This window comes from Crassostrea angulata, chromosome 4, assembly GCF_025612915.1.
Source record: "Crassostrea angulata isolate pt1a10 chromosome 4, ASM2561291v2, whole genome shotgun sequence".
NCBI classification, from domain to species: domain Eukaryota; kingdom Metazoa; phylum Mollusca; class Bivalvia; order Ostreida; family Ostreidae; genus Magallana; species Magallana angulata.
The window spans coordinates 13,510,675-13,535,974 of NC_069114.1; the positions used below are offsets into that span (position 1 = coordinate 13,510,675).

Sequence of the window (25,300 nt, forward strand, 5' to 3'; positions counted from 1 at the left end):
TTTGTTCGTCTTTGTTTACGTTTCTCGTCTCAATACGGAGGTATGGAAGCATGTAACAAATCTTTTGAGTCTCGCCAAAGCATATGCGGTATTCAAAACGTGTCTTCAAACTTTAAGTCACCGTAAATTACGGGTTAAAAGTCGGCCATTTTTGGCATAGCACCACGGGTGAAAACATTAGAGAGCATTATGGGACGTAGACAAAAAAATTTGTTTGATGAACTGTAGGTTTAGCTCGTTCTTTTTCCCGCACACTGGTTCTTAGAGCTCGCTTCGCTAGCCGGCGCTGCGCGCATACAATTTCAACTGTTACCCTCCCAAACAGGCAATACTATATAATGTTAATCTTTAAATCCCTCTTGGGGCTCCAGCATTAGTCTGGGAATATCTATCTCTCTCTCTCTCTCTCTCTCTCTCTCTCTCTCTGTTGTGTGTTTTCCGTGCATTTCCTGATACCATGGATAGGTTAAAGATTTTGTTTTAATTTTATTCTTAATACAAATATTTTGATGTTAACAAAATCATAGGATCAGCAGAAACCATCAATACTAATTAAACAATACCATCATACATAGCATCATGATATGATTTGCATTTTATATGATACATGTAAGTTTTATTCCCTGTAGATATAAGATACTCAACAATTAATCATATAAATTAAAATAAAATGTAGATATCATATTTCTACAGACATATACAGGGGACATCAGTTAATTAACATCATATAAGTACATGTGCACTACATTACTAAAAAAAGTGAACATTTATAAATAATTGACTAACATCTTCACCAAGAAGGACATTAACTTAAGGTTTTCTTTCAAAACACTACATTATCTCCCTACTTGTAAGACCCATCTGTAATAATTATTAAATATTTTTAGGCAGACTAATTTCTTGGTTATAAAGAAAAATTAATATGAATTTAAAGGTGTGGGACACCTTCATATTGAGACAGCTTTCTTTCAAACTAAAGGAAACAATTTATTTATCTTTAAGTTTTGTATACCATCTAGATGTTTTATATGGTATATTACAAAGGTTTAAGTCTTCTATTCATTTAAATTTGCAACTCATGAGTTTGAAATCTCCGAGGCTTTAACCTTTTTTTTCATTGTCATTTCTATTTTCAAAATAATGCATTGTGAATTGTTGAACAGTTTTGAAAAAAAGGTTATCCTACTTTAATTTGGTTATGATGTAATACTTCCATCCAAATTACATGTGTAAAATCTCAAGGTGTCTCATAAGTATCTTTGCTTGACCAATACACAATCAATTACACATATTCAATACATATATATCTATTTCAGTAAGTTACTGTTTGTAATTTGGCTTTGAAATCCATTAACACGGATTAACCAAAAAAAAATATTAAAAGTGATCAAGAAATTAGAAAATTAGGAAAATAAAAATTTTTTTGTTAACACATGCAAATAAATAAAAAAATAAATCAAAATAGTAAAAATGAGGTTTTGGGCGGAATATAAAATGAGCAACATGTAAAGGCATATTTTTCCTTGATAAAAAAATAAAAAATAAGAAAGGTCAGACTTCATAAAACAAGAAATATATCATACATGATGTCATAGAAGACACTGTGTCAATGAGGATTCATCGCTCTATGAGAGTGAAATGTCTTGAGAATAAAAATAGTATGCAGATAATGTCAGATGAGACATTGTATCAAATTGGACGGAATTTTAAAAAAGTAAAAATTACGAACCGGTATTGAACAGAATCAATGGAACTTGCTTTATTCTAAAAGACCTGTATGTGTATACTGATAGTTGGAATGTTAAGGTTTTTAGTGTTGAACTAGAAAAAGTAATGATTTTTCAATGTCATTTGTTACATTAAACAAAAATACTACATTGGTGTGAAAATAAAACATAAAACAAAAATTATCAAAGACTGATATTAAATTTGAATAAAACAAAGACAGAATAGAATGAAAAAAAAAAAGAAAACTAAGCTAAAAAAAACCATTTCATAAACATAAAATAATATAAATACAGTGTTCATAAAAATAACATGCATCAAGAGATTGGAGCTTTGAGGAATGTAACATAGAAACAAATGTGAAAAATTTTGATGGAATGAATTCAATAACTGATCATACTATTCGTTCATTATGTCATTAATACTACATATTTTCAACAAGTACAAAAGGTCAAAATTCACATTACATGAAAAAAAAAACAGGCTTTAAACAGCATTTACATCCTTCAGTTGCCAATATTATGGGCATTATTTACTTCTAGAATTCAGATTTGCTGTACGCATGATTATTATAATCTCATGACATCATTCAAGCAAAAGATAAAGTGAAACTAAAGAAAACAATTGCAGTAAGTCAAAGTATTGGGCAATATGGACAACAAATTCACAAAGTTGATTCTATTGGTGTCATATGCAAGACTAAAAATTGACTCCATGACTAGTAGTTTGACAAAAAGTTAATAAATAGTGTAAATGAAACTAAAAAAAAGGTTTCGAATCATAATCATATACAGTGTTATTATACATACTCTACAACAACATAATTCATATCGTTATATCACAGAGAGCTTGGTCCTGATTTTGGGTCAAAATCACAGTGAATCTAGACATGTCTGATAGCCAACACTCACTGATAAAACATGATGATCAAAGGGAGCGAAATCTTCATGTGAAACTTGATAAGATTCAAAGCAACCTTTTTCCATTTAAAACTTTAAAAAACTTTTTATTATTTCAATTTAGCAATCGCAGTGCCATTTTGGCAATAAAATTTTTAACATCTAATACATATTAAAAGGGTTTTGATGAAATTTCAAACTTTAAGATAAACAATTAATATTCAGTGAAGTTGGTGTAGTCAGCAAATGCTTTACAATATAAAGAATATTTTAATAGTCTATGTACTTTAAGACTCCCAACAAAAACTAAACTTGAACTATTTGTGACCAGATCATATGGCAAATAAAGAACCATACTGAAAAACGCTGACATTCATTGCAAATAAATTAAAAAATAGCACACTTGCAACATTTCTACTTTCATTTCATTCCATCTTTATAATGGAAAGCATATAACATGTGCTAAATTTGCAGCAATTGTTTCCATGACAAAAAAAGAAGAAAAACCTTATTTATGAGCTCATTTGATCTAATACATTTGTACCCTTGTGCCACTATTAAAAAAAATATATTTGCTAATAAAAAAAAAATCCAACAAATGAAGATTCTTAAGGTAGCTTAATATCTACAGCGAATTTTTTTTTCACTGGCCAAAATATCAAATCAGAGAGTTTCAAATCAAATAGTTCCACATCAATAAAATTAATAACCATGTTTAAAATAAGTTCTTATTTAAATTGCCCTGCTGTCCTAAAATAAGTGCACTCACAAAAACTGGCTTCAAGTCAATTTGATACATACATTTTCTGCAACAACTTAGTAATGCCTTAATCTGTGTCAGATAGTTGTCGACTTCTAAATCGCTTGAAAAATTTAGATTTTGATCGTCGCTCATCTTCTGTGCTACTCTCGACCCTGGTTAGTGATTTCTTTTTCCTGGATTTCCTCGGAACATCCGAGTCGGAATCGCTCGCTGGTAATTTTGATCTGGATCTTCTTGGAGTGCTGAGAATGTTATACGGTTCCGGAGTTTTTACTTGGGCATTGTCTTCCACATCATCTGAATCTTCAGATGAATCGTTTTGCAGTTTGAGCGGTGTGAGGCGCCGCTGTAAGTAAGGACTTTTGTATGGCGACTCCTGACTCGCCAACCGCGGAGACAGATTCCTGGTTGTGGTCGGAGGCAATGGCGATGCCCATGCGTTGTCGGGAATGTTTTTCTGTGCCTCACTTTCAGGTTTTGCGTTATTTTGTACGTCCATGTTGTTTATTTTCTCTTCCTCTTGTGTTTCTTTCTTATGCTTCTTGTGTTTCTTTTTCTTCTTTTTCTTCTTCTCTTTCTTGGCTTGCTCCTCATCCATCAAAGCCTGAATAAGATAAATCAAACAGATACTATTACTGTAAATCCTTATATTACGCGAGTACTTAATTCCGCGATCCTGCTGGTTTTTATCAAATCGCGAGAATATAAAATCGCGAACGTGGAAGTTTTCTCCTTATTTCTTATAGTTTTCAACTCTCAGGAAATAATGGCGAGATTTTTAAATTCGCGGAGGATGCTTCTCGCGGTTTTACGCGGATAATAATTCCTCGCGTTTAATTAGGAATCTACAGTATATCATCATCTGTCTCGGATGATCTTGCTCTTAAATCCATCTTTAAATATACAGACTAATCAATCAGCACAATTTATATCATAGGAATAGCCAAATATGATGTAAATCTAAATACTTAACCACGCACATACGTAATTAGTTATATCAAAGGGTATTGTAAAATCTTCTCAATCTAATGTCTGAACTTATTGTCAAAATATATCCCAAAATAGCCTACCCTTGGTGATAAACAATACAATACCCCATCGATCATACACATGAACATAAAAATCTATCAAGGGCAAGGCAAGGCAAGCTTCGACTTTTCATTTTAAACTATACTTGGATACTTGTTCATGAACTGATGTTCAATTTAGAGTCATTTTAAACAGGAGGTAAAGACATATTGAATATCGTCTTTTGAGAGTGTACGCATTCGGGATATATTTTATTCATAAAGCACTGAAATTAAATTTGATTCATACCTAATTTTCTTCATAGATCATTGAAATAAAAATCTGTAACATGTTTTTTCATTCCGTTTAATATATAAAAATAAAGGTCAGATACACAAATTTAAACCAAGCTATTTTATGAAGCATCATTGAAAGAATGCATATCTCAGATTTCATAAATCTGAAGTCTCCTTTCATTTTCGCCATTTGGGAATGTGGTGTGGATACAAATCAAATACCTAAATGTAACGACAGTCATCAACATTTTTTGGATGTACCATTGTATTGATTCATATATTGTAAATTCCTTATTAAACATGGGTAATTAATATCTGCGCAAAATAATGAGAAGCAGTCCTTGTGGATTTTAAAATCTTGTTTAATTTATTTTTCAGAGAGTTTTGAGCTATATGTATTTATGACTCTCAAGATTTGATGCAAAGCAGTGGAATTGCGGAATTACGTACTCATGTTAAATAGGGAATTTACCGTATCAGTTCACCAAGACCTTGTCACAATTTGATGATGAAATTATGACATCATATTTGATAACATCAATTTCATCACACTATGATTGGCTGAATTAATCCCATGACAATCTCCATGACAATGACCCCTACTGACCTCTGCCACCTCCTCCTCTATGACTTCCTTCTGCTCTTTTTCTTCCAACTTCTTGGCAAATTCAATGACAGCCTCTGTTTTGGGCCAGCCATTAGGCTCCAGTGGACAAGATTCGAATGTGGTCTCTCGTGGTAGTTTGGTGGTTTGTGTGGCAATGAGAGTGTGGTTGAAAGAGCTGCCACCTTGGTCTGCGGTTAATTCTTCCTCCACCAATTTGAAGAGTTCCTCAACTCTAAAAGGTGTTTTTTTTCAAATATGAAAATTGAGCAATATTTGTCATAGCCATATACCAGTATCACATCAGTAGTACGTACATCTCAGGTAAATAATGTGGCCCATAGGCCTTTTGTTTTGATTGAATTGTACAGAGCTGCCGCAGTTTGCAGATAATAAGTTAATGGGCCGGGACAAAGAATAAAAACAAGTTATACAATTCCATTCAAAATGTTTAAAATCATTTAAACCCCATCTTTTCCCACATCAGGACTACCGGTGTCATATAATATTTTGATACCGCGAAATATTGAACCCGGGTTCAATATATAATGCGATATTATGAACCCGGGTTCAAAATATCGCTGCGATATATTGAACCCCCCCATAAAATATCGAACCCCGGGTTCAAAATATTATGGCCGCGATACTTTGAACCCCCCTCTATTTTTCATTGCTATTGGAAAGGGGGTTCAAGATATTATGGCCGCGATATTTTGAACCCCCCTCTATTTTTCATTGGTATTGGAGAAGGGGTTCAAAATATTATGGCTTCGATATATTAAACCCCCTACCTTTTTCCAATTCCCATTGGATAGGGGGTTCAAAAAATTATGGCTGCGATATTTTGAACCCCCCTCTATTTTTCATTGCTATTAGAGAGGGGGTTCAAGATATTATGGCTGCGATATTTTGAACCCCCTACCTTTTTCCAATTCCCATTGGAGAGGGGGTTCAAAATATTATGGCCGCGATATATTGAACCCCCCTCTATTTTTCATTGCTATTGGAGAGGGGGTTCAAAATATTATGGCTGCGATATTTTGAACCCCCCTTTATTTTTCATTGCTTTTGGAGAGGGGGTTCAAAATATTAATGCTGCCATATATTGAACCTCTTACCTATTTCTAATTCCCATTGGATAGGGGGTTCAAAATATCGCAGCCATAATATTTTGAACCCCCTTTCCAATGGGAATTTGAAAAAGGTAGGGGGTTCAATATATCGCAGCTATAATATTTTGAACCCCCTCTCCAATAGCAATGAAAAATAGAGGGGGGTTCAAAATATCGCGGCCATAATATTTTGAACCCCCTCTCCAATGGGAATTTGAAAAATAGAGGGGGGTTCAAAATATCGCGGCCATAATATTTTGAACCCCCTATCCAATGGGAATTGGAAAAAGGTAGGGGGTTCAAAATATCGCAGCCATAATATTTTGAACCCCCTCTCCAATAGCAATGAAAATAGAGGGGGTTCAAAATATCGCGGCCATAATAATTTGAACCCCCTCTCCAATAGCAATGAAAAATAGAGGGGGGTTCAAAATATCGCGGCCATAATATTTTGAACCCCCTCTCCAATGGGAATTGGAAAAAGGTAGGGGGTTCAATATATCGCAGCCATAATATTTTGAACCCCCTCTCCAATAGCAATGAAAAATAGAGGGGGGTTCAAAATATCGCAGCCATAATATTTTAAACCCCCTCTCCAATACCAATGAAAAATAGAGGGGGGTTCAAAATATCGCGGCCATAAAATATTGAACCTGGGTTCAATATTTTATGGGGGGGTTCAATATATCGCAGCGATATTTTGAACCCGGGTTCAATATATCGCGGGGTTCAAAATATTATATGACACCGGTACTAATCTAAGGGTCATGAATTTCGGGTAGCTTCTTCCATCAACATTATGAAAATGTGAAATTCATTGCCCAAGGGTCATGATAAATCTTTATGCGTATTCAATTTGTTGCTGTTGGTCTATAATGTAGCCTGCAGTTTTGATCCAACAGCTCTGTGGCCTCTGCACAATGTAATTAGAACTTTAATGTTACCTTTTCTGAAGTTTAGACTCAGCTGAGTCCTTCTGTTCCGATTTCTTATGCCGCAGATAGTTGGCCATTTCCTCTTTCTCAAAAAGTTGCAAAAATTCCAGGTGACGCTGAGTAAACTGTACCCCTAAAATGTAATAACAGTGAAAAAATAAATCATAACTATTAAATAAAATTTTTAAAAATAAAATAGAAGTATTTTTTTAAAAACTCGTTAATTACCTTTAGACCTCTTTTTGCAGCAAGTTTTTCTTGCTATCCATTTGAAAAACAGGTAGAGATGGGGGATTATACTCAATGGAGGAACCAAGGCAGTCTTGTTGTCAAACTCCATGGTTAAGAAGTACATCTGGAACTTCCAGATCTCGTTGGATTTCTCTTCCACTTTAGTGAAGATGTGACTGGAGAGAAAAAGAAAAATTTTACAAAATCAAAATGCAAATTTACAGATGGAAACATGAAGAAAAAAACAAAACATGTAATCATCAGCATTTTAAAAGAAATGAGCATCATCAGTGGGAATGCCAAAATAATACATTCAAAGGACTATGTGCGGTATGGTCAAATATCTGCCCCCGATTTCACCCAATTTTTAAATAGTATCGTATAAAAATGAAATCTTCACAAATCATTGTAAAGAGGATGCCTATAACTTTAATCTTGATTTTAGTCATCATTGCTCACTCGCTGTTTATCTATGACGTCACCTAAATGACTTAATTCCCGCAAATTTGCAAACAAATGAAGATATTCTCATTTTTGCCCTATATTTTGCATTCGGAAGTATAGAGCGCAGGTCTGCTCAAGTGCAATTTTAACATATGTTTTTCTTCAGATAGTTATACATATCATACTAAAAAATGGTACTTGAGCAAGCCTGCGCTCGATGTTTCCCAGTCGAAAAACCATCGGAAAACACCCATATTTTGCAACAAAACATCAATTTATCAAAATAATGCAATATTCATGACGTCATTTCTACATTATGACGTCACTGTGGTGATAACCTTATACACCTTTATTTCCAATATGATTTTAACTATCTTTCATCTTATTTTAAAGCTCTTTCTAAAACTTTGATTTTGGGGGGCAAAAATTGCATAAAACCGCAGTTAGTCCTTTAAGAAAAATTTTGGCAGCTATTTTCAAACTATTAGATAATATCATAAAATCTTTTAATCTTAAAGGGACATGGTCACGATTTTGATCAAATTCTATTTTTATGATTTTATTATTTGCAATGCTTTGGAAATGCATTTCTAATTATCAAATAAAATTTGAGAGTCATTTGTAGAGTTATAAGCAAGAGACAGGGCTCACAATTGTTTGTCATGTAAACAAGGCTCGTGTCCTATTTTTGTTTACATTGGTTCAATATACCAGTAAAAATCCTTTTTCCAGCCTATTTGTCAATCTTTTTATTTATTCTAAGCATAGATAAACAGTTCTTAACGTTTAAAACATTTGTTTTAAGTTTAAAACTGAAATTATTACTTCAACGCTCAAAATGTAAACAAACGCTTTGTTTACTTAGCGAAGGATTTCAGCTCTGTAACTCGCTTATATCTCAACAAATGACAAGCAAATTTTGGTTGCCTATTAAAAATGCCTTTCTGAAGCATTGTAAGTATTAAAATCAGAAAAATAATTTTTGACCAAAATCGTGACCATGCCCCTTTAACTATCAAAGGCAACAGAATATGATGCAATTTTAGTTCATTTGCAATATGATTACAACACAGTACTTATTAATATACTGTTCAATAAAATTGAGAAGGTCCATATCATTTTCAAATATACATGATATATCAATCAATGAGGGACTCACTTGAATATGGCAATCAGAAGGTTAAAGAGCAGGATGTTGCCCATAATGAGGTAACCTGCACACAGAATGTAGACCAGCCAGTATTCCTTCTTGCATTTCATCTTGGCCACATTGTACGCCATCCTTGTCATGGATGAGCTGCTGAAATTCCCCAGCGACTCGAAACAATCTTGGTCCGCTGAGAAACGAAAATATAAAACTAACTTACTATGCAGTGACTGACAAATAACTTACAATGCACTGATTATTCTACTACAGTTATTGCTGAGATCAAAGAGATGCCGTGGACATTATTCCGCTAACGCCTCGGCTTTTATATTTCAAAACAACATTTCTTGACCTCGAAGGTTATTCTGCAACATTCACGAAAACTCGTACTTTATTTCTAAATAACTTACAATGCACTGACAAATAACTTACAATGCACTGATTAATAACTTACAATGCACTGATTTATAACTTAAAATGCACTGACAAATAACTTGCAATGCATTGACAAATAACTTACAATGCATTGACAAATACATTTAACTTACTATGCACTGCATTTTCAAAGTCCAGTTCTCCATACAGCTGCCAGTAGGGATAAAACACAATGTCTCTCAGGATATCCCAAGATGCATCTCTCTGTCGAAACAGTAGCGATTGGCTGGCCACTCCATAAGCCAGGAGAAAGACGATTACCACAAGGAGAAACATCCGCAGCTCATCAAACTGTCAAAAACAAGAGCACATCTTGATCAATGACAATAGTGTGTATATACACTGTACATGTATCTGTACATTCATTTTGTCATAAATCTAATTATCATTAGCTGCAAATGGGGCCAAAACTAGACACAAGAAGTCAAGGTCTCAAAAAAAGTATTCTGCCCAATTCCCAGTCAACAAATGACTTACAATACCCTTAAATTCACATATAACTGTACATCAACAGCCAAGGGAAGGAGGTTAAGATGAAGGTGGAGGTAATAATTTTTACAATAGTGCATACAGTAATATTCAAAAGAATGCTTTTTATGATGAAAATACGGAATCAAATTTAAAGCAAGGTTGCCCTGCATTCACAACGACTTCCAAATCCAACTCACCATCATCTTGATCATCTCAAGCTTGGGTCCAAGACTGCTGTTAGCCGTGTAGAGCTTCATAATACGTATATAGAAGATGATACAGTTAATTGAGAAAATGATCTTGGCTTCTTCAGCATGTTTCTCCATGTCGATGATCCGGACCAAGAATGCTACGAGTGCTAACAGTAGATTCAGCATGTCCACACACTTTAACATTCCATACCAGTCTCTTATCTTTCCATGGAAAGTTGGAGATGGAAAAGTCAGCAACTACAACAAAATTTTATTTGTTTTAAACATATTTCTTTGAAGAAGAATGATATAAATATTATATTATTTAAAAGACTGTGCGTACAAGCTAGTCCATGTACCCAACTCATAGAAATATCTTTTTTGTTTGAATGCATTTGAGTAGTACTGTAAAAATGGAAATTTACATGTACAGAAAATTTAAACTAGTCTAGGTACATGAAAAGCTGAAAATTGTGTTAAATACCATTGTGGTGAAAAACTCAAAACTTAAGAGTGATTAATCATGCATCCATGTATTTAATACCCACATGTATTGTTTGACCATAGAAAATGCGTTCTCAACCACCAGCTTAAAAACCACTTTTACAGCTAGTACCTTTCAGTGACTATATCTTACAGTAAAAGTATGTAAACTTACTGTGTAAAGTTCATCCACAATGAATGTGAAAATCCACACAATACAAACAATCTCTATGGTCGTGATTTCATAGAACTGGTAGTCCACTAACAAAAAGAATGTAAACAGGGCCACAAAGAAAATGTACAGGATCTGTGAAAAACAAAATTAATATTACTGTTAAGGGAGTCACAAAGAAAACATACAGGATCTGTAAAAAATAAATGATACTGTAAACAGAGTCACAAAGAACATGTACAGGATCTGTAAACAATAAATAATACTGTAAACCAAGTCACAAAGAACATGTACAGGATCTGTAAACAATGAATAATACTGTAAACAGAGTCACAAAGAACATGTACAGGATCTGTAAACAATAAATAATACTGTAAACCAAGTCATAAAGAAAATGTACAGGATCTTTAAACAATGAATAATACTGTAAACAGAGTCATATAGAAAATGTACAGGATCTGTAAACAATGAATAATACTGCAAACAGAATCACAAAGAAAATGTAAAAAAATCTGTAAACAATGAATAATACTGTAAACAGAGTCATAAAGAAAATGTACAGGATCTTTAAACAATGAATAATACTGTAAACAGAGTCATATAGAAAATGTACAGGATCTGTAAACAATGAATAATACTGTAAACAGAGTCATAAAGGACATGTATAGGATCTGTAAAGAACGCATAAAACTGTAAACCGAGTCACAAAGAACATGTACAGGATCTGTAAACAAATTTTAGTCAACGGAGCCTCAAAAAATGTAAAAGAACTGTATGTGCACACTGAATAATTCATCAAGATCACCAAGAACATGTATACAAACTGTAAAAATAAAACAATTCTGAATACTAAAGTTAAATGTAAATATAGCAATTATACATTTACAAACATAAATGAGAGAAAAAAAAAAAAAAAACATTCATAGACTAGCTTCATCTTAAAATATAACAGTGTATAACTTACCGAATGGTGAGTGAACTTTGTAATGGGAGCAGTGTAAAACGTAAGGATTTTCTGGAAAGTCTTGGCTTTCTTCTCCCCCATTGCGTTGACTTCTAGAAAGGGTGTGAACAGCAAGAAAGGTAAAAATACAGTCACCAGCACCTAAAGGAGAAAGGAATTCAATGTAAATTATAATGATAAAATTCATCATGATTAAGACTATACAAATTTATGCAGTTAATCTTCCAATATGTAATTAAAACATGATTGAATCAAAAATAAAAATAGGAATCTCTTTCATATATAAGATTACATGTACATGTATATACCATTTATTAAAAATTTTACCCTGATTGCATGTAACCAGTAAACAAAAGAATGCTGAAATTAGAATTTTTAAAGACATCGTTCCATCTCCCTCACTTTAACTTACTAGTTTTGTAAACACAATTCATATTTTTATTAACACAACAACAGAACACTTTGACTGTGTTACATCCAATATCTAAATACCAGTTCTTTTTTAAACATCACTCGTCTGGTTGATTTTACAACCAAAATTGAATCTCTAGCTCTATCAAATTGATGAAACAATGAAGCAATCAGTTAAACATGTATAAAAAAAAATTCCTCTGCATATTCTTATGTTTATCGTTGAGCCTCTTTGTAACAGGATGATTTAACAGTCATACCACACAAATATTATACTTGAATAACCGAAATATCTGCAGTTTAACAATCTCTGATCCTAAGCAATCTTCGATACATGTATGTCTAAATTATCTGGAATTTTTTCATTTGTACCATAGATCTACCATTTATAGAAAAAAAATTTCTTGGTCCCATAGTGTTTATATCTCAACCCACTCTTCAGAACTGCTTGGCTTAGTGGTTACATGGAGTCCCACAATTAAGGTAAGCTTAAAGGGGTTCCAGCCACAGGTACACAAGTACAACTCTATTTTCCTCTAATTTGATCTCAACTTGTGTATTTTTTCAATCATATTCAAAGTGGCCAAAATTGAAATAACTTTCTAAAATGCATGGATACCATCAAAGAATTTCTTTCTGTTATTTTTTTTCATTCATAAAGTTTGAAGGATAAATAACTTTTTTTACGATCATGACAAAAACATGTTGAGGCCGAGGATAGGGGAACCTTAACCGCTATCAGATTAAGTGGAACCCTCTGTATTTATAAATGTAAATAATACACTCATGAAGACAATGGAAGTTGACATATGCTTCAAGAAGATAATAAAGGAGAAGTACGTGCTTTGAATGTGAGGAGTTTTATCATGCAGTGTAAATCTCTGATAATAATATAATCCTTTGAGTAAGAAATTCAAAGTTCCTTTAAGATACTTAATGTTATGATCTTTACAAAATTTCAAGAATCATACCCATTTATGTGGTCTGGCTTAAGAGACTTAACTTCAACTTAAAATTATGAATTTATTAAGTAAAAGATCTTAGTTTTAATTAGAAAATATTATATTGAAAGTTCAAATGGATTTGGTAACAGGCAAAGCCTATGCAAACCTCTCTCCAAAGTAGAAGATTCTAGCAAAAATGTATCCTGGCCCTTCACCTTTCGTTTTTTGCACACACACAAAATATAGTCATACAACATACAGGTTAAATTGTGCAGTTATTTGAAACATCAAATAAATAATTAAAGAGTGTTCATTAACACTTATACAAATTTCTCAATTTAGACACAAGAAAATAGATGTATATTATATTATACTACATAAATACTACATGTATGAAAATGATATAATTACTGTGGTTTCATTAATATTCAAGGGTATCAATTTTCGTGGATAAAGTAAAAATGATATGTAAATTCGTGGCCAATGACCCTATCAATACAAAATGTTAATAGAAATTGCATTTCAATGAACATTTAATTTCATGGGTTAACTTAAAAACGAAATCCACGAAAATTGGTATTCAACGAATATTGATGAAACCACAGTATATCGAGTATAATGTAATACTCAGTCTAATACTCTATAATATCATGTACTTAGAGAAAAAATCACCAATAATTGTGTAAATGAATAGGAATGACTGACTTATTATAATGCTTATAAGTTAAATGTACATGCAAAGTTTAGAATTATATACTTAAAGTGCTAAGGTTTTCTTTCAATCTTGCCCACAATACACACTTACACACAAATGCACAACACGCTCTCGAACACAGTTAGCAATGCTATATCCCCTCCACAACAAGATGCCAGAGGGGATAAAAGAGAAAAAAGATGAGTTTGGTGACAGAACACATTGATTAATTAGACAAGTTGACTATAGTTAGACAAGGTGACTACGATTCACGCGGGTGTTTGGGTTACCTTCCATCGAGAGTAAATCCCACGGCGCCATGTGGCGTCGATTGAATTTCGACAAGCCACAGAGGAAAGATATACCTTTAAAGACACAAGAAATACAACATTACTCGTCAAATAAAAATGGACATTTTGTTTACCTTGGAAGGGGACGATTGAATTCCTCGATTCCAGGAGGTATCAATGGAGTTCTTACACGACACTGAGGACAAGTACGCCTTTAAAATAAGGAGCAATTATCATACCATATAACGCAAACCTCTGACACTTCGTTACAATAAAAATCTTGGCTTTGTTGAGTTGACAGATCATCAAAATTTAATGAGCAAAAAAAGGTAAGCAGTGAATTACTTTAAATTTTAGATTCCATTATGATGCCACAATCACTCATATAGAGTAATATTCACCCAGAATCCTGAGATTCTTAAGTATGGAAAATGTGTACCAAAAAACACACCATAGCACACCATAAATCAGCATCATGTCCTTCCATAATATTTTCTTATCAAGACTTCTGACATTTTCAAAAAGTTGATTGCCCAAATTATTTGCTCCAGTTCTGAGAAGGTTGTAGTGTACGTTTGCCAGAACTCACCCTGTTACCGGCGGAGGCTGCGATCTGTAGACTGGTCATTGAACTCCAGGACGGAGACTTCCTCTCCGCCAGCATCATGGCCTTCTCCTGGTGCTTGATGTGACACTCGTCCAACACGCTCCTGGCCAGGTGCTCAAACTCACTGTCAAAAAGGAAATATGGAGGCTTCTGCAACTATGTAATATTAACTCTTTGGTGTTTTAAGAATTAGTTATGTAATGACTGCGTGGGTACTACAGCTATGTGACCACTGTAACACTTCAGTTACAATACTACTAAAACTTTACAGTAATTTAACCACTGTCACAGGGGCTGAATATTACCAGATGAGGATAGGGATTATAGTTATATAACAACTGTGATAGTACATATACATCATTGTTACCATTGGCGACTTTCCATGCAATGAAATCACATTGTCGGTATAGTTCTGTAATCACTGTTGGGCTGTAGTATTATTAACTGTGGCATTACAGTGAGAAAATCCTTGCCACAGTGCAATAATGTATCAGCTCTAACAGTTATTAACATTTTGAAAATATGTATTACTATTTCAGTAGCCATATAAAGACTCACTCTTTGTAAGCCAGCACTTTTTCTTTCAATGCGGATTCGTTTCGATGGATGTGCTCCGCCATGCTGCCATAAATTCTAGAGGCGGCGACGGCACTGGTGACTGGCTCATTCCCCATCTGCCAGGCGAACATCGCCATCTTTTGCCTAAAGAAAAATGTAAGTTATTTCACATTTATGTTATGTACAATTGCGCATATATGTCGCATAATTCTTGCATCAAAATTCAAATAAGATGAGCCCTCCCATATATTCATGTATGTATTTATGTATGAATGTAAAGGTTAGAAAGTTGAAAAAAAAAGTTTTTAATAATTAAAGGCTACCTTAACATTAGAATGGACCAAATCATCAGCTGTTTGAAAGGGAATTTGAAATGCTGCTGAGCATTGGTCAACACTGGGGAAAACTTCTTCCCCGGCCCTGTGTCAACAATACTGCTTTCGTCAAAATTGTGGTCGTATTTATCCATCAGAGACTCCATGAGGCGAGCCAAGTTGTCATATGAGAACTCTTCACTATTAATCGTACGACGCATCAATTTTTTCAAATGGTGCGAGTCCATACGACTTAATGACTGCAAAGATCAGTGTATACAAAATGTACAACCTACAGTTTCACTACCTATTTTTCAGTGTGTTAGAAAAAGGAATAAAGATTTTCATTTATATCAAGCATAGGCTTCAATTTTTGTGGATTTAGTGAAAATCAGTTAAAAGGTTATAAAAAATCAATAGACAATGATCCTTTCAATACAATTTCGTATCAGACCATGCACTTCAATGACATTTGATTTCATGGATCAACTCAATAACAAAATCAATGAAAATTGGTTCATCAAAAATATTGAAGAAATCACAGTATCAGATGCAAAAAATGTGTCCTCAAATACTTTAATACTGTAAATTCCTTATATTACGCGAGTACTTAATTCTGCGATCCCACTGAATTGTATCAAATCGCGAGAATATAAAATCGCGAACGTTGAACTTTTCTCCTTTTTTCTTATAGTTTTCAACTCTCAGAAAATAATGGCGAGATTTTAAAATCCGCGAAGGATGCTTCTCGCGATTTTACGCGGATATTTATTCCTTCGCGTTTAATTAGGAATTACATGTAACAGTATGCAGATTCTTTTTTACTACATTTTCTAATTTTTAGATTGATTACAATAACTATAACACTAACCTTGTCATAAAGGTCTTGTAATTTCTGTGTGGTAAGGAATTCCTTCATCACCACGTTTTGAGTTAAAATCAACGCAACGAATTCCACTCTCTCTTCCATGATGGCTTCCATCAGAACATCATCCAAACTTCCTAAAAACACAGAAATAATTTGCATATATAACATAACATTGTGTGTGCTGATATGCATATAATTACAAATATCAAGAGTTTTTTGGTCAAAATATGATCCTTAAGATATGGAAAGGAAAAATTTTCTACTATTTCTTTGAAAGCATATTTTTGGATTAATGATGGTGTTCAAAATATGAGTTTCATAAAACATGCATATTTAATCCGATCTTCCATACCTGTCGGCCACAACACATCTTCCCTGAAGATCTCCTCCTGAGCGATATCAGCCCTGTCCCAGGTCAAAGCTAGCTTCAGCTGGTTCTGTCGGATTTCATCAGACGTCTCTCCGGCCTTGGCTGAAAATTTAAAAATAACATGAAACTAAATGAAGATAACGCATATATTCCTATAAGATATTTGATTTTCGTCAAACTGCAGAACTCAAAGCACAAGCACATAAAAACATTGACAACGACATGTCTAAAATGTTACTAAAGTTCGTGATTTTTCCAAGTTTAACATAAATTAAACAGTATTAAGTCATGGAACAATGAAAAGAACTCACAATTCAGTAAGGCTGTAAGAATAGCAATATCTAGGTCTTCATGTTTGTTCATTGGGAAGATGTTGATCTGAAGAAATGAAGATAAAACAAAACCAGTTACAACATCAGATAAAAATCATCGAAGATTAGAGTCAACACAATGTTCAAGAAGTTGATTACATGTATATTCAAAATTTTCATTAAAAAGTTTATCATTTTCATTGCTAAATTCATAGAAACAATTTTAATTCTTACTTCATTGATAATATTGTATACTTTCAAACCCCACCGTAATACAAATACCATAAGAAAGATATATCATTCCAGTACAGAGGGTTCCACTTGATCGGATAGTTTATTTGTCAGACAAAAATTATCAGATTAACTGATTATTAGATTAACCGATTCAGCATTTTTGTGGTCCAGGATTTTGGTATAGAATAAAATATAACTTGGTTCAAGACATAATTTATCAATGAAAAGATATAATCTGGATGTAATAGTTTGAAATGAAATTATTTACCTTGCATTAGCAATGAAATAGTATTTTAGTCTTTATTTTCTTTGTAAATGCACAATTTGAAGATTTCGGTAAAAATATTTTTATCATGGCTTCAGAATCTGTTTTGATAATCTTCCAGAACCATGCACTATCGATTATGGTTATCAAGAGCAACTAGCCGTTTTCAACGGGACCCTTGATTTGCTCCCATTAAATCCACAATACTGATGTTTACACAATGCTGAATCATGAGGATGGCATACAATGGCTAGTTTCTGTTTGGTTTAAAAATGCATAAATCATAAACCAGGTACATACCAAATCCCGGTGCTCCATACATTTCTTGACGTTGGTCAAATGTAATCTGATATTTTCTTCTATCTCCTTTTCTTTCCATCTTTCTCCATACGCATCAAATATCTTCTCTATCAGTTTGTCTTCATGTTTTGGCTTCAACTCCCCTTTACTTATAATGTAAAAAGAGGTTAATGGAATTATTTTTTTAAATATTTAATTGTGCCATCTTTCTTTATACTTAAAATAAATATGAAATGCCTTCATCGCTAAATTTTATATTCAAAATGAAATTTACTGGTAATTCAAAATATTTTTTTGGTCAGTGCTTCATACTTATCATATATTCTAAACTACAGTCACCATATATTAAATGATATCTTCAACTTAATAATAAGTTCATCACTGAAAATCTATTCCCAGTCTCACATATGCTTACTAGCAGCAATTGTCTGTCAAAGAGGTGGCCTTTCATCAGATTAAAATTATATAAAACATGTCTTGACTTTTAAAAATGTAAAGAATTTGGATATCAATAAATGCACATATTGATTATTGATAACACAACATAGTGAATCTCAGATATTTCATCATCATCATCATCATCCTCATCTGTATAAGAAATTTTATCATCAAAGTGTACAATCATGTGGATTTCATTCTCATATCAACTGATCTTACCAAAGATAAGTGAAGAGCAACAAAATGCTTTAATTATATTTTCAAGCAGGCTTTCAGTGTATGTGACAGAAAAGTTGGATTAAAGAGTAAACAGCTTCAGTTGTTTAACATTAAAAACTGACACTCCAAGCTGGATGTAATACATGAAATTATGATTGGCAGATGGTACAAGTAAATCACACTCTAGCACTGCAAGAAGAAATTCTAAGCCGTAATTACCGATTTCTGGGAGTTTTAGAATCATGATGTCTAAGTATATACAGAAAGTCACCCATCAGATATAGTATATGTTACATCATTATGAATAATACTGAAATTGTTTTTTTTATTTCTATTGCAACACAAAATTGGATTGGCCATATAACAAGTTTATCACAATTTAAAGATACCAAATTTTATTGGCAAGAGCAATTTAGATAATACATATATATTGCATTTATCCGAGATTTGAGAAAAAATTGTTGAATGTTCACTAAACCTTAGTACTTATAGGTATTTCTGATTTGCAGTTATATTCAAAACATATGTACATTTTGTATATAATGAACTAGATATATCTAAAACATTTATTAGCTACACATGAACATGTATTTTGAATTCTGGGATTTGTATACCATTAGTTAATTTTTTAAAAATTCATTATTTGTATAACAGGCAAAGAATCAAGACTTAAATGTCACGATAGCAAAACATTCTCAAAATAAAGTATATCACACAAGATCAAAATTAGTGCTACAAGAATGTCTAAGATTTAAGTACCATCAAGGGCAATAACTCTTACTTGCTGCGTGTGTGAGAATAAGCATAGGCCAGGATGTCTGCCGCCCGGCCTGTTCCTGAGCAGACGACAACGGGAATATGGTGATTGAGAGACACCATGGCGTCACTGATAGCGTCAGTCCCGCCCTCTAAGATCACCAACACAACTGGTATCCCTAACCCACCAGCTAAGAAAATAATACAAAACTTAGTACAACATCAAGAAAATTACATGCTGGCAATTTTAATCACAATCACCTTGAATTTTAGTATTAGTTGTAAGAATATAAAAGTACCTCTAACACATAAATTTTTAAGGCTTTCTTTGAATTTGTTCATATGGAACAAAATAGTCAAAATACTAAAAAGAGGAAAAACATATAAAATGATTTTCATAAAATTAAAACAAGGAAAAATTTATATAAACAAAATTCTTTTCCTACCCTCTGTAGGTTTGGAGACTTTCTGCTCAAATGATGCACGAAACTCCGACGCTCCTTTATAATTGTTCCTGTATCCATCGTCGACAAACACAAAGTGTGTGTGATTCGGATTTAATGGTACTGGCTTACCATGTTGAATAATGTTGCTGGTTTTGAAATGAACTGGAAAGCAGCCCTAAATTTAAAAATAATTACAGATGGTGAATCCTTGGAATGTATCCGAGTGATTATTATGGATTGAACAAATAGACAAAGTCTAGTAATGGTTACACATGTAACGATGTTTCTTAAAGACCTCCGTTTCCCATATTGAGTATTCATGTTCAAATATAAGCTGATTAGAAAAGAACTTTTAGAATTATTGTATATAAAAAAAGTATAGAACAGCTTGATGAGAAATACAGAATATTATGTCAGCTTATTTAGCACTTCACTACATACAGACAATGACAATCAAAAAATAGTCCACATAGCTGGACTAAGGTGAAATAACCCTTATAAAACCTAATTAATATATACTGACCACTTTCATTCACAAATGCATGATATTTATGCATCTTTGAAAATCTAAAACAAGAATTCCACCTTATTTAAAAGTTTAACAGAATGCCTAAGATGTGTCCAAAGCAATACAACTGTGCAGAGTTCGTAACAAAATGTTTTTTAAAATGAACCATAATATGTTAAATGCACTTACATCTCCATCACTCTCCAGGTATTTCCTGTCTTTGACATATCCCCAGGGCCCAATACCGATCAGACGCAGGGTGTGGGTGATGCGGTCGTCGTCCCACAGGAAGGACTGTCCCTCACTGACCGCATTCCCGACCGCCTTCATCACCCCGACATTTGACCCAGTTGTGATCAGCCAAGCGTTTGTTGTCTTTGCTGCCTGAAAAGAAAATTTACTCAACATTATAAATGGTGGCAAAGAGTAAGAATTCCAGACAGTACCCGCTAAAGAGACCATTGAGAATCTTATTGGTTTACAAACCTGTTTTTGAAATCATTTGATTTAAAAGTATGAACTCCTTATAATCCTTATTTGATAAACGATTGATTTTATTGTTGAGAAGGTTAATTCTTTAAGGTTTCATTACTTTTTTAAAAAGTTGGTGATAATATTAATATCTGGCATGAAACATAAAACTGGTTCATTTGAAAATGGCCTTTTTTTTATAACTAGAAAAATTTGACCAACTCGAACAGCCAACCCTCCCCCCCCCTCTAAAAAAGTTGGCTATATAACTATTTGCCTCCCCCCCCCCCCAAAAAAAAATGTATTATGCATACCAGGTAAGAAGATCAAAAGAACAAGAATTGGATGAGCAAGAAGAAGATTCTAGCAAACAATATACCTTAATGAGACCAGTGTTGAAAGTTTCTCTCATCTTGTTGTCCAGCTTGAAGCTCTTTGCCCCTCCTATCACAGATATACACAAGCTGGGACGTTTGGGTTCCATTATTTTCCAGTGTTTCTCCATAAGTTCCAAGCATCTGTCTACGGAGTCATTGTGACTTAGTCGCACATACTGAAAGAACATTTTCATCACTGATCAGTAAAATTCACAATACAATTTGAGGCAAAAACATGCCATATCAGCTTAATTTGTACTAAAACAATCACACATCAAATAGAAATCTACAGTGGCTCATTTTTAACTTCACCTGAACCTGTACTTCATTTATTTTCAATACCTTCTTTTTTCCTAATGTTATTGCATAAGGGTCATTGACAATGATACTAATGACGGAAAATAGAAATAATTGTGACATCAATTTCATTAACATTCAGACTTTATATATATAAAAAATTGAAGATTTATACTCTATAGATTTTTCAAGTTTATTATATTACAGTAGCATTCATTAAGTACGGGTATATTCTAAGAGATGCATGCACTGAATAAAGTTAAATCTGTGTACCTTGGCAGGTTTGGAGTTGTCATTGTTCACAAAACTGATTTTGCCGAATGTTGTACAGATGTTTTCCCGGAACGCATCCTCTTTACTCCAGGGAACTGAGTGTAAAAGTGAGGCTAAATTTTCTGGAGGAGCTTTGAAGAGGGTCTCCCGATTTATGTGGCTTCTCAACTCTGCAACAGATGAAAAGTTTGAAATTTAAAGATCTCAGCGTAATGAATTGTCTTGTTATAAAAGTTTCACTTTTTACAATTATTCTTCAAATCTTCACAAATTTCACAAAAATTTCATTATACCTGTCTGACTGAGTAAAAATTTGTGTTTAAAATGTTTGGTAAATATATTTATTTTTATTTCCCATTTCATCAAAATGTTTAAATGATAGGGAAACTTACTCTCTGGAATAAGATATGCCTCCACAATGTCCCTTTGAACATTGTTCATTGGTTGAGCACTGGAAAGTCCAGCATGCTCTGTCAAAATTTCTCCACAGTGGCATCTGACAGAAAATTAGATAAACAGTATTAAATATTGAATTTAAAAGTACTATTACAAAGATTGTTTCATTTTTATTATTTCCTCAAATTTAAACATTTAAATATGCATTCATTTTGACTGTTATTCATGTTATTAGGTTATTCATATCAATTTGCAGTAAGATTTTCATTTTAACTTTTACATGTTTTATTCACAAATTTTATTTCAGTGAGATTAGCAATAAAAATTTTATTTCATTTAAGTTAATCTTACTTTAAGTCCCTGATCTTCTTCACTCCAAGCTTTTTAGGGTCTGGCACAAACTTGCTACACTCAATTTGTCGAAAATTTTGCTTCACAAATACCACATGGTCTTGTTTCCTCTAAAAAAGTAAATACACATTATTCAGCTAACTGAGAGAGCACAAATGATTTCTCTTCTCTGACAAAATTAAAGCAATATACATGTTCTTGTATATTATCAATTTTCTGCACTAAAAGTAGATGCACAATGTATTCTATTCCTTCAAAATATTTAATAATTATAAAATATTGATAATAAAAATATATGTTTACAAAATAATATTCATGTCATCAATTTATTATTAACTTCAAATTCAAATATTAGCTGCTTGTATATAAAGACAACAAAATTCAAACATCTGTATCATCATTATCTCATGAACCTTCTGAAATTCCAAATCCTGGCTCTGTGTATTAATGCGATCTTTAGGAATGCGACCAAGTCCAGGGATCTTTTTACGCATTTCTGAGTATCGCGCCTCCTCAAGTGTCAAAGCTGATTGCACCTCATAAAACCGATCCTGTTGGATTTTTCTTTCTTTCAAATTCATGGCCGATGGACCAGCTCCCCCTTGGTCCGAAGAAAATCGAACCCTGTCATATTTCTCTGAGGGGTATATCTTTGTGTCCATTCCAACACCTGCCATTTTTTTTATTGTCTGAATTTTGGATCAATAACACTTGCCTACTTAATAAATGAAAATAAAATAAAAACAATTTTTACAAGTTCCTTGCAGATAAAAATAACTTTTTTAAAACTTAAATAAATCAAGACAGTATTTTTTTTTCTTTATTTACATATGAATCAACCTAATGTATTTAATTGGTGAGAAGAGTAGCTAAATTGAATAAGTTGTCATACATGTTTAAATCTGATTGTTTTTAATCAATGCAAATTATTCCCTTTTGTCTGCGTGTACGTCGGGAAAGGGTCATCAATTTTAACAAGAGTTTGATTTGGACCAGTAACCTTGCATTAAAATTTCAAAGTATACATTCTAACTTAATCAAATTTCGACAAAAATTAAGGTTTTAATTCATTTTGCTCAACAATGCAATGTCAACATTGTCAATGAATGGATTATGAACATGATGAACATATGAATAGAACTTCAAGCACGCAGGGCTATAACAAGGTATAATTTACAATTCACTTACCACCACAGCTAACAACGAATTAACGTGTACTTAACGTTGCTATACGTCATTCAATCACATTGTCAATGAGGATTTTTTTTATGGCCCTGCAAAAGAATTATCTTTCGCCATGTTTCAGTGCGTGTACGTGAACCGGAAGTTTATGATGCTGCCATGGCGCCATTGTTTACGAATGTGAATTTCTAATAAGATGTCGGAACTGTTCATCAATTTTCATGTTTTTTTTAAATATAGTATTTTTGAAATACCTTAGATCAATTACGACTGAATATGTTTGCTCATATTTATACGAAACCATGTCAAGTACTTGGAGATTGTAATATTAGACTCGGAATATGAAATTCGTGAATTCCCGATATAGGCCTACATAGAAGGTGCAAATTGAGTGGGATTTCAATTGTTTAGATTGATTAATGAAAGAAAGGGAAATATGAAAGATAAAATAAACTCTTTCATTCTTTAAAGATTACCACTGACATTTGTGCCATTATCAAAATTCGTTGAATATATTGAAATTGACGATCGCGAGGAGGACACGGTATTATAACCTAATCTTTAATTGATTTGATTTGAACATACTTTATTGCATTATATATATTGTATTTCAATGGAATTGAGCACAAGTTATAAAAAACTTGATTCGTCCTCTCCCTTTAATCATAACACAATGCAAGTTTAAACAATTGCAAAATATATTATTAATTTTCTTTGATTGCTCAGTGGAGTTTTCAAGTAGACAAGTTTTACAAACTGAGTAAAGATGTCTATTTGCTTATGTACACGCGAGTGATGTTAAACAGTGAAAAATTATGTCATCAGACCCAAACACAACTAAACGAAACATATGGAAAAAAAAAAGAAAAAAAAAAGATCGCGTCACACAAAACAACATATATATAGTTTGCAACACCATCTGAATTTATTACGAAGAAATATATGACTATATGGTCAGATGTAATTTTAGAAATAAAAATTAAGAGTGAAATATACATGCCTTTATTGGTATCATCATCCGATGCATGTATAGTCCATCCCCATACTACATATATTTACACGTGTATACTCATATAAGAGGTATATAAACGATATTAGTTGTGAAAAATCAAGAAGAGAAAAACCAATCCCAATGTTTAGTCAAAATGAGAGAAATGTATGATATGTATATTACTATAGGATATATGTATGGGTCAGGATGTTTTAGTGTGTAAACCAGGCGCTTACAGGATCCATCTCTCCAACTCAAGTCCGCTCCGCTACTCACAAAGCTACGATATACTCGACTTACGGAGATGTTCCAGATCTAAATACCAACCACAAAGGTTGTACTTAATTGCATATACACCGTAACTGCACTGGAATATTTTAAAGCCTTTGTTTTCATTTGAACAGGGCGAGGCAAAAATAAATGGAAATTGATTGTAAACTAAAGGGTTTACCTCCTCCGCAAATTTATAAAGGTATATAGTCAATTTGTTTTCGATAAGAGGAAACGCATACATCAGTATGCAAACACTTAGCATAAATCAAACTGAAA

General features: G+C 33.0%; 1 protein-coding gene across 1 annotated transcript; it reads right to left on the reverse strand.

Annotated features, from left to right (window-relative positions):
• Nucleotides 1-466: 466 nt before the first annotated feature.
• On the reverse strand, nt 467-23,893 carry LOC128179630 (transient receptor potential cation channel subfamily M member 7-like). The gene is made up of 27 exons (XM_052847135.1): nt 23,767-23,893; nt 22,992-23,296; nt 22,579-22,688; nt 22,224-22,327; nt 21,832-22,001; nt 21,264-21,437; nt 20,603-20,797; nt 19,906-20,080; nt 19,485-19,650; nt 18,923-18,952; nt 18,047-18,194; nt 17,248-17,314; nt 16,919-17,038; nt 16,570-16,700; nt 15,708-15,958; nt 15,385-15,528; nt 14,809-14,950; nt 14,354-14,431; nt 11,881-12,021; nt 10,920-11,051; nt 10,268-10,519; nt 9,713-9,890; nt 9,177-9,354; nt 7,571-7,749; nt 7,352-7,475; nt 5,299-5,530; nt 467-3,991 (listed from the first exon to the last, which is right to left on the reverse strand). Exons 2-27 carry the CDS (start codon nt 23,253-23,255, stop codon nt 3,452-3,454), a joined length of 4,425 nt encoding a protein of 1,474 aa, XP_052703095.1. The 5' UTR covers nt 23,256-23,296; nt 23,767-23,893; the 3' UTR covers nt 467-3,451.
• Nucleotides 23,894-25,300: the final 1,407 nt, after the last annotated feature.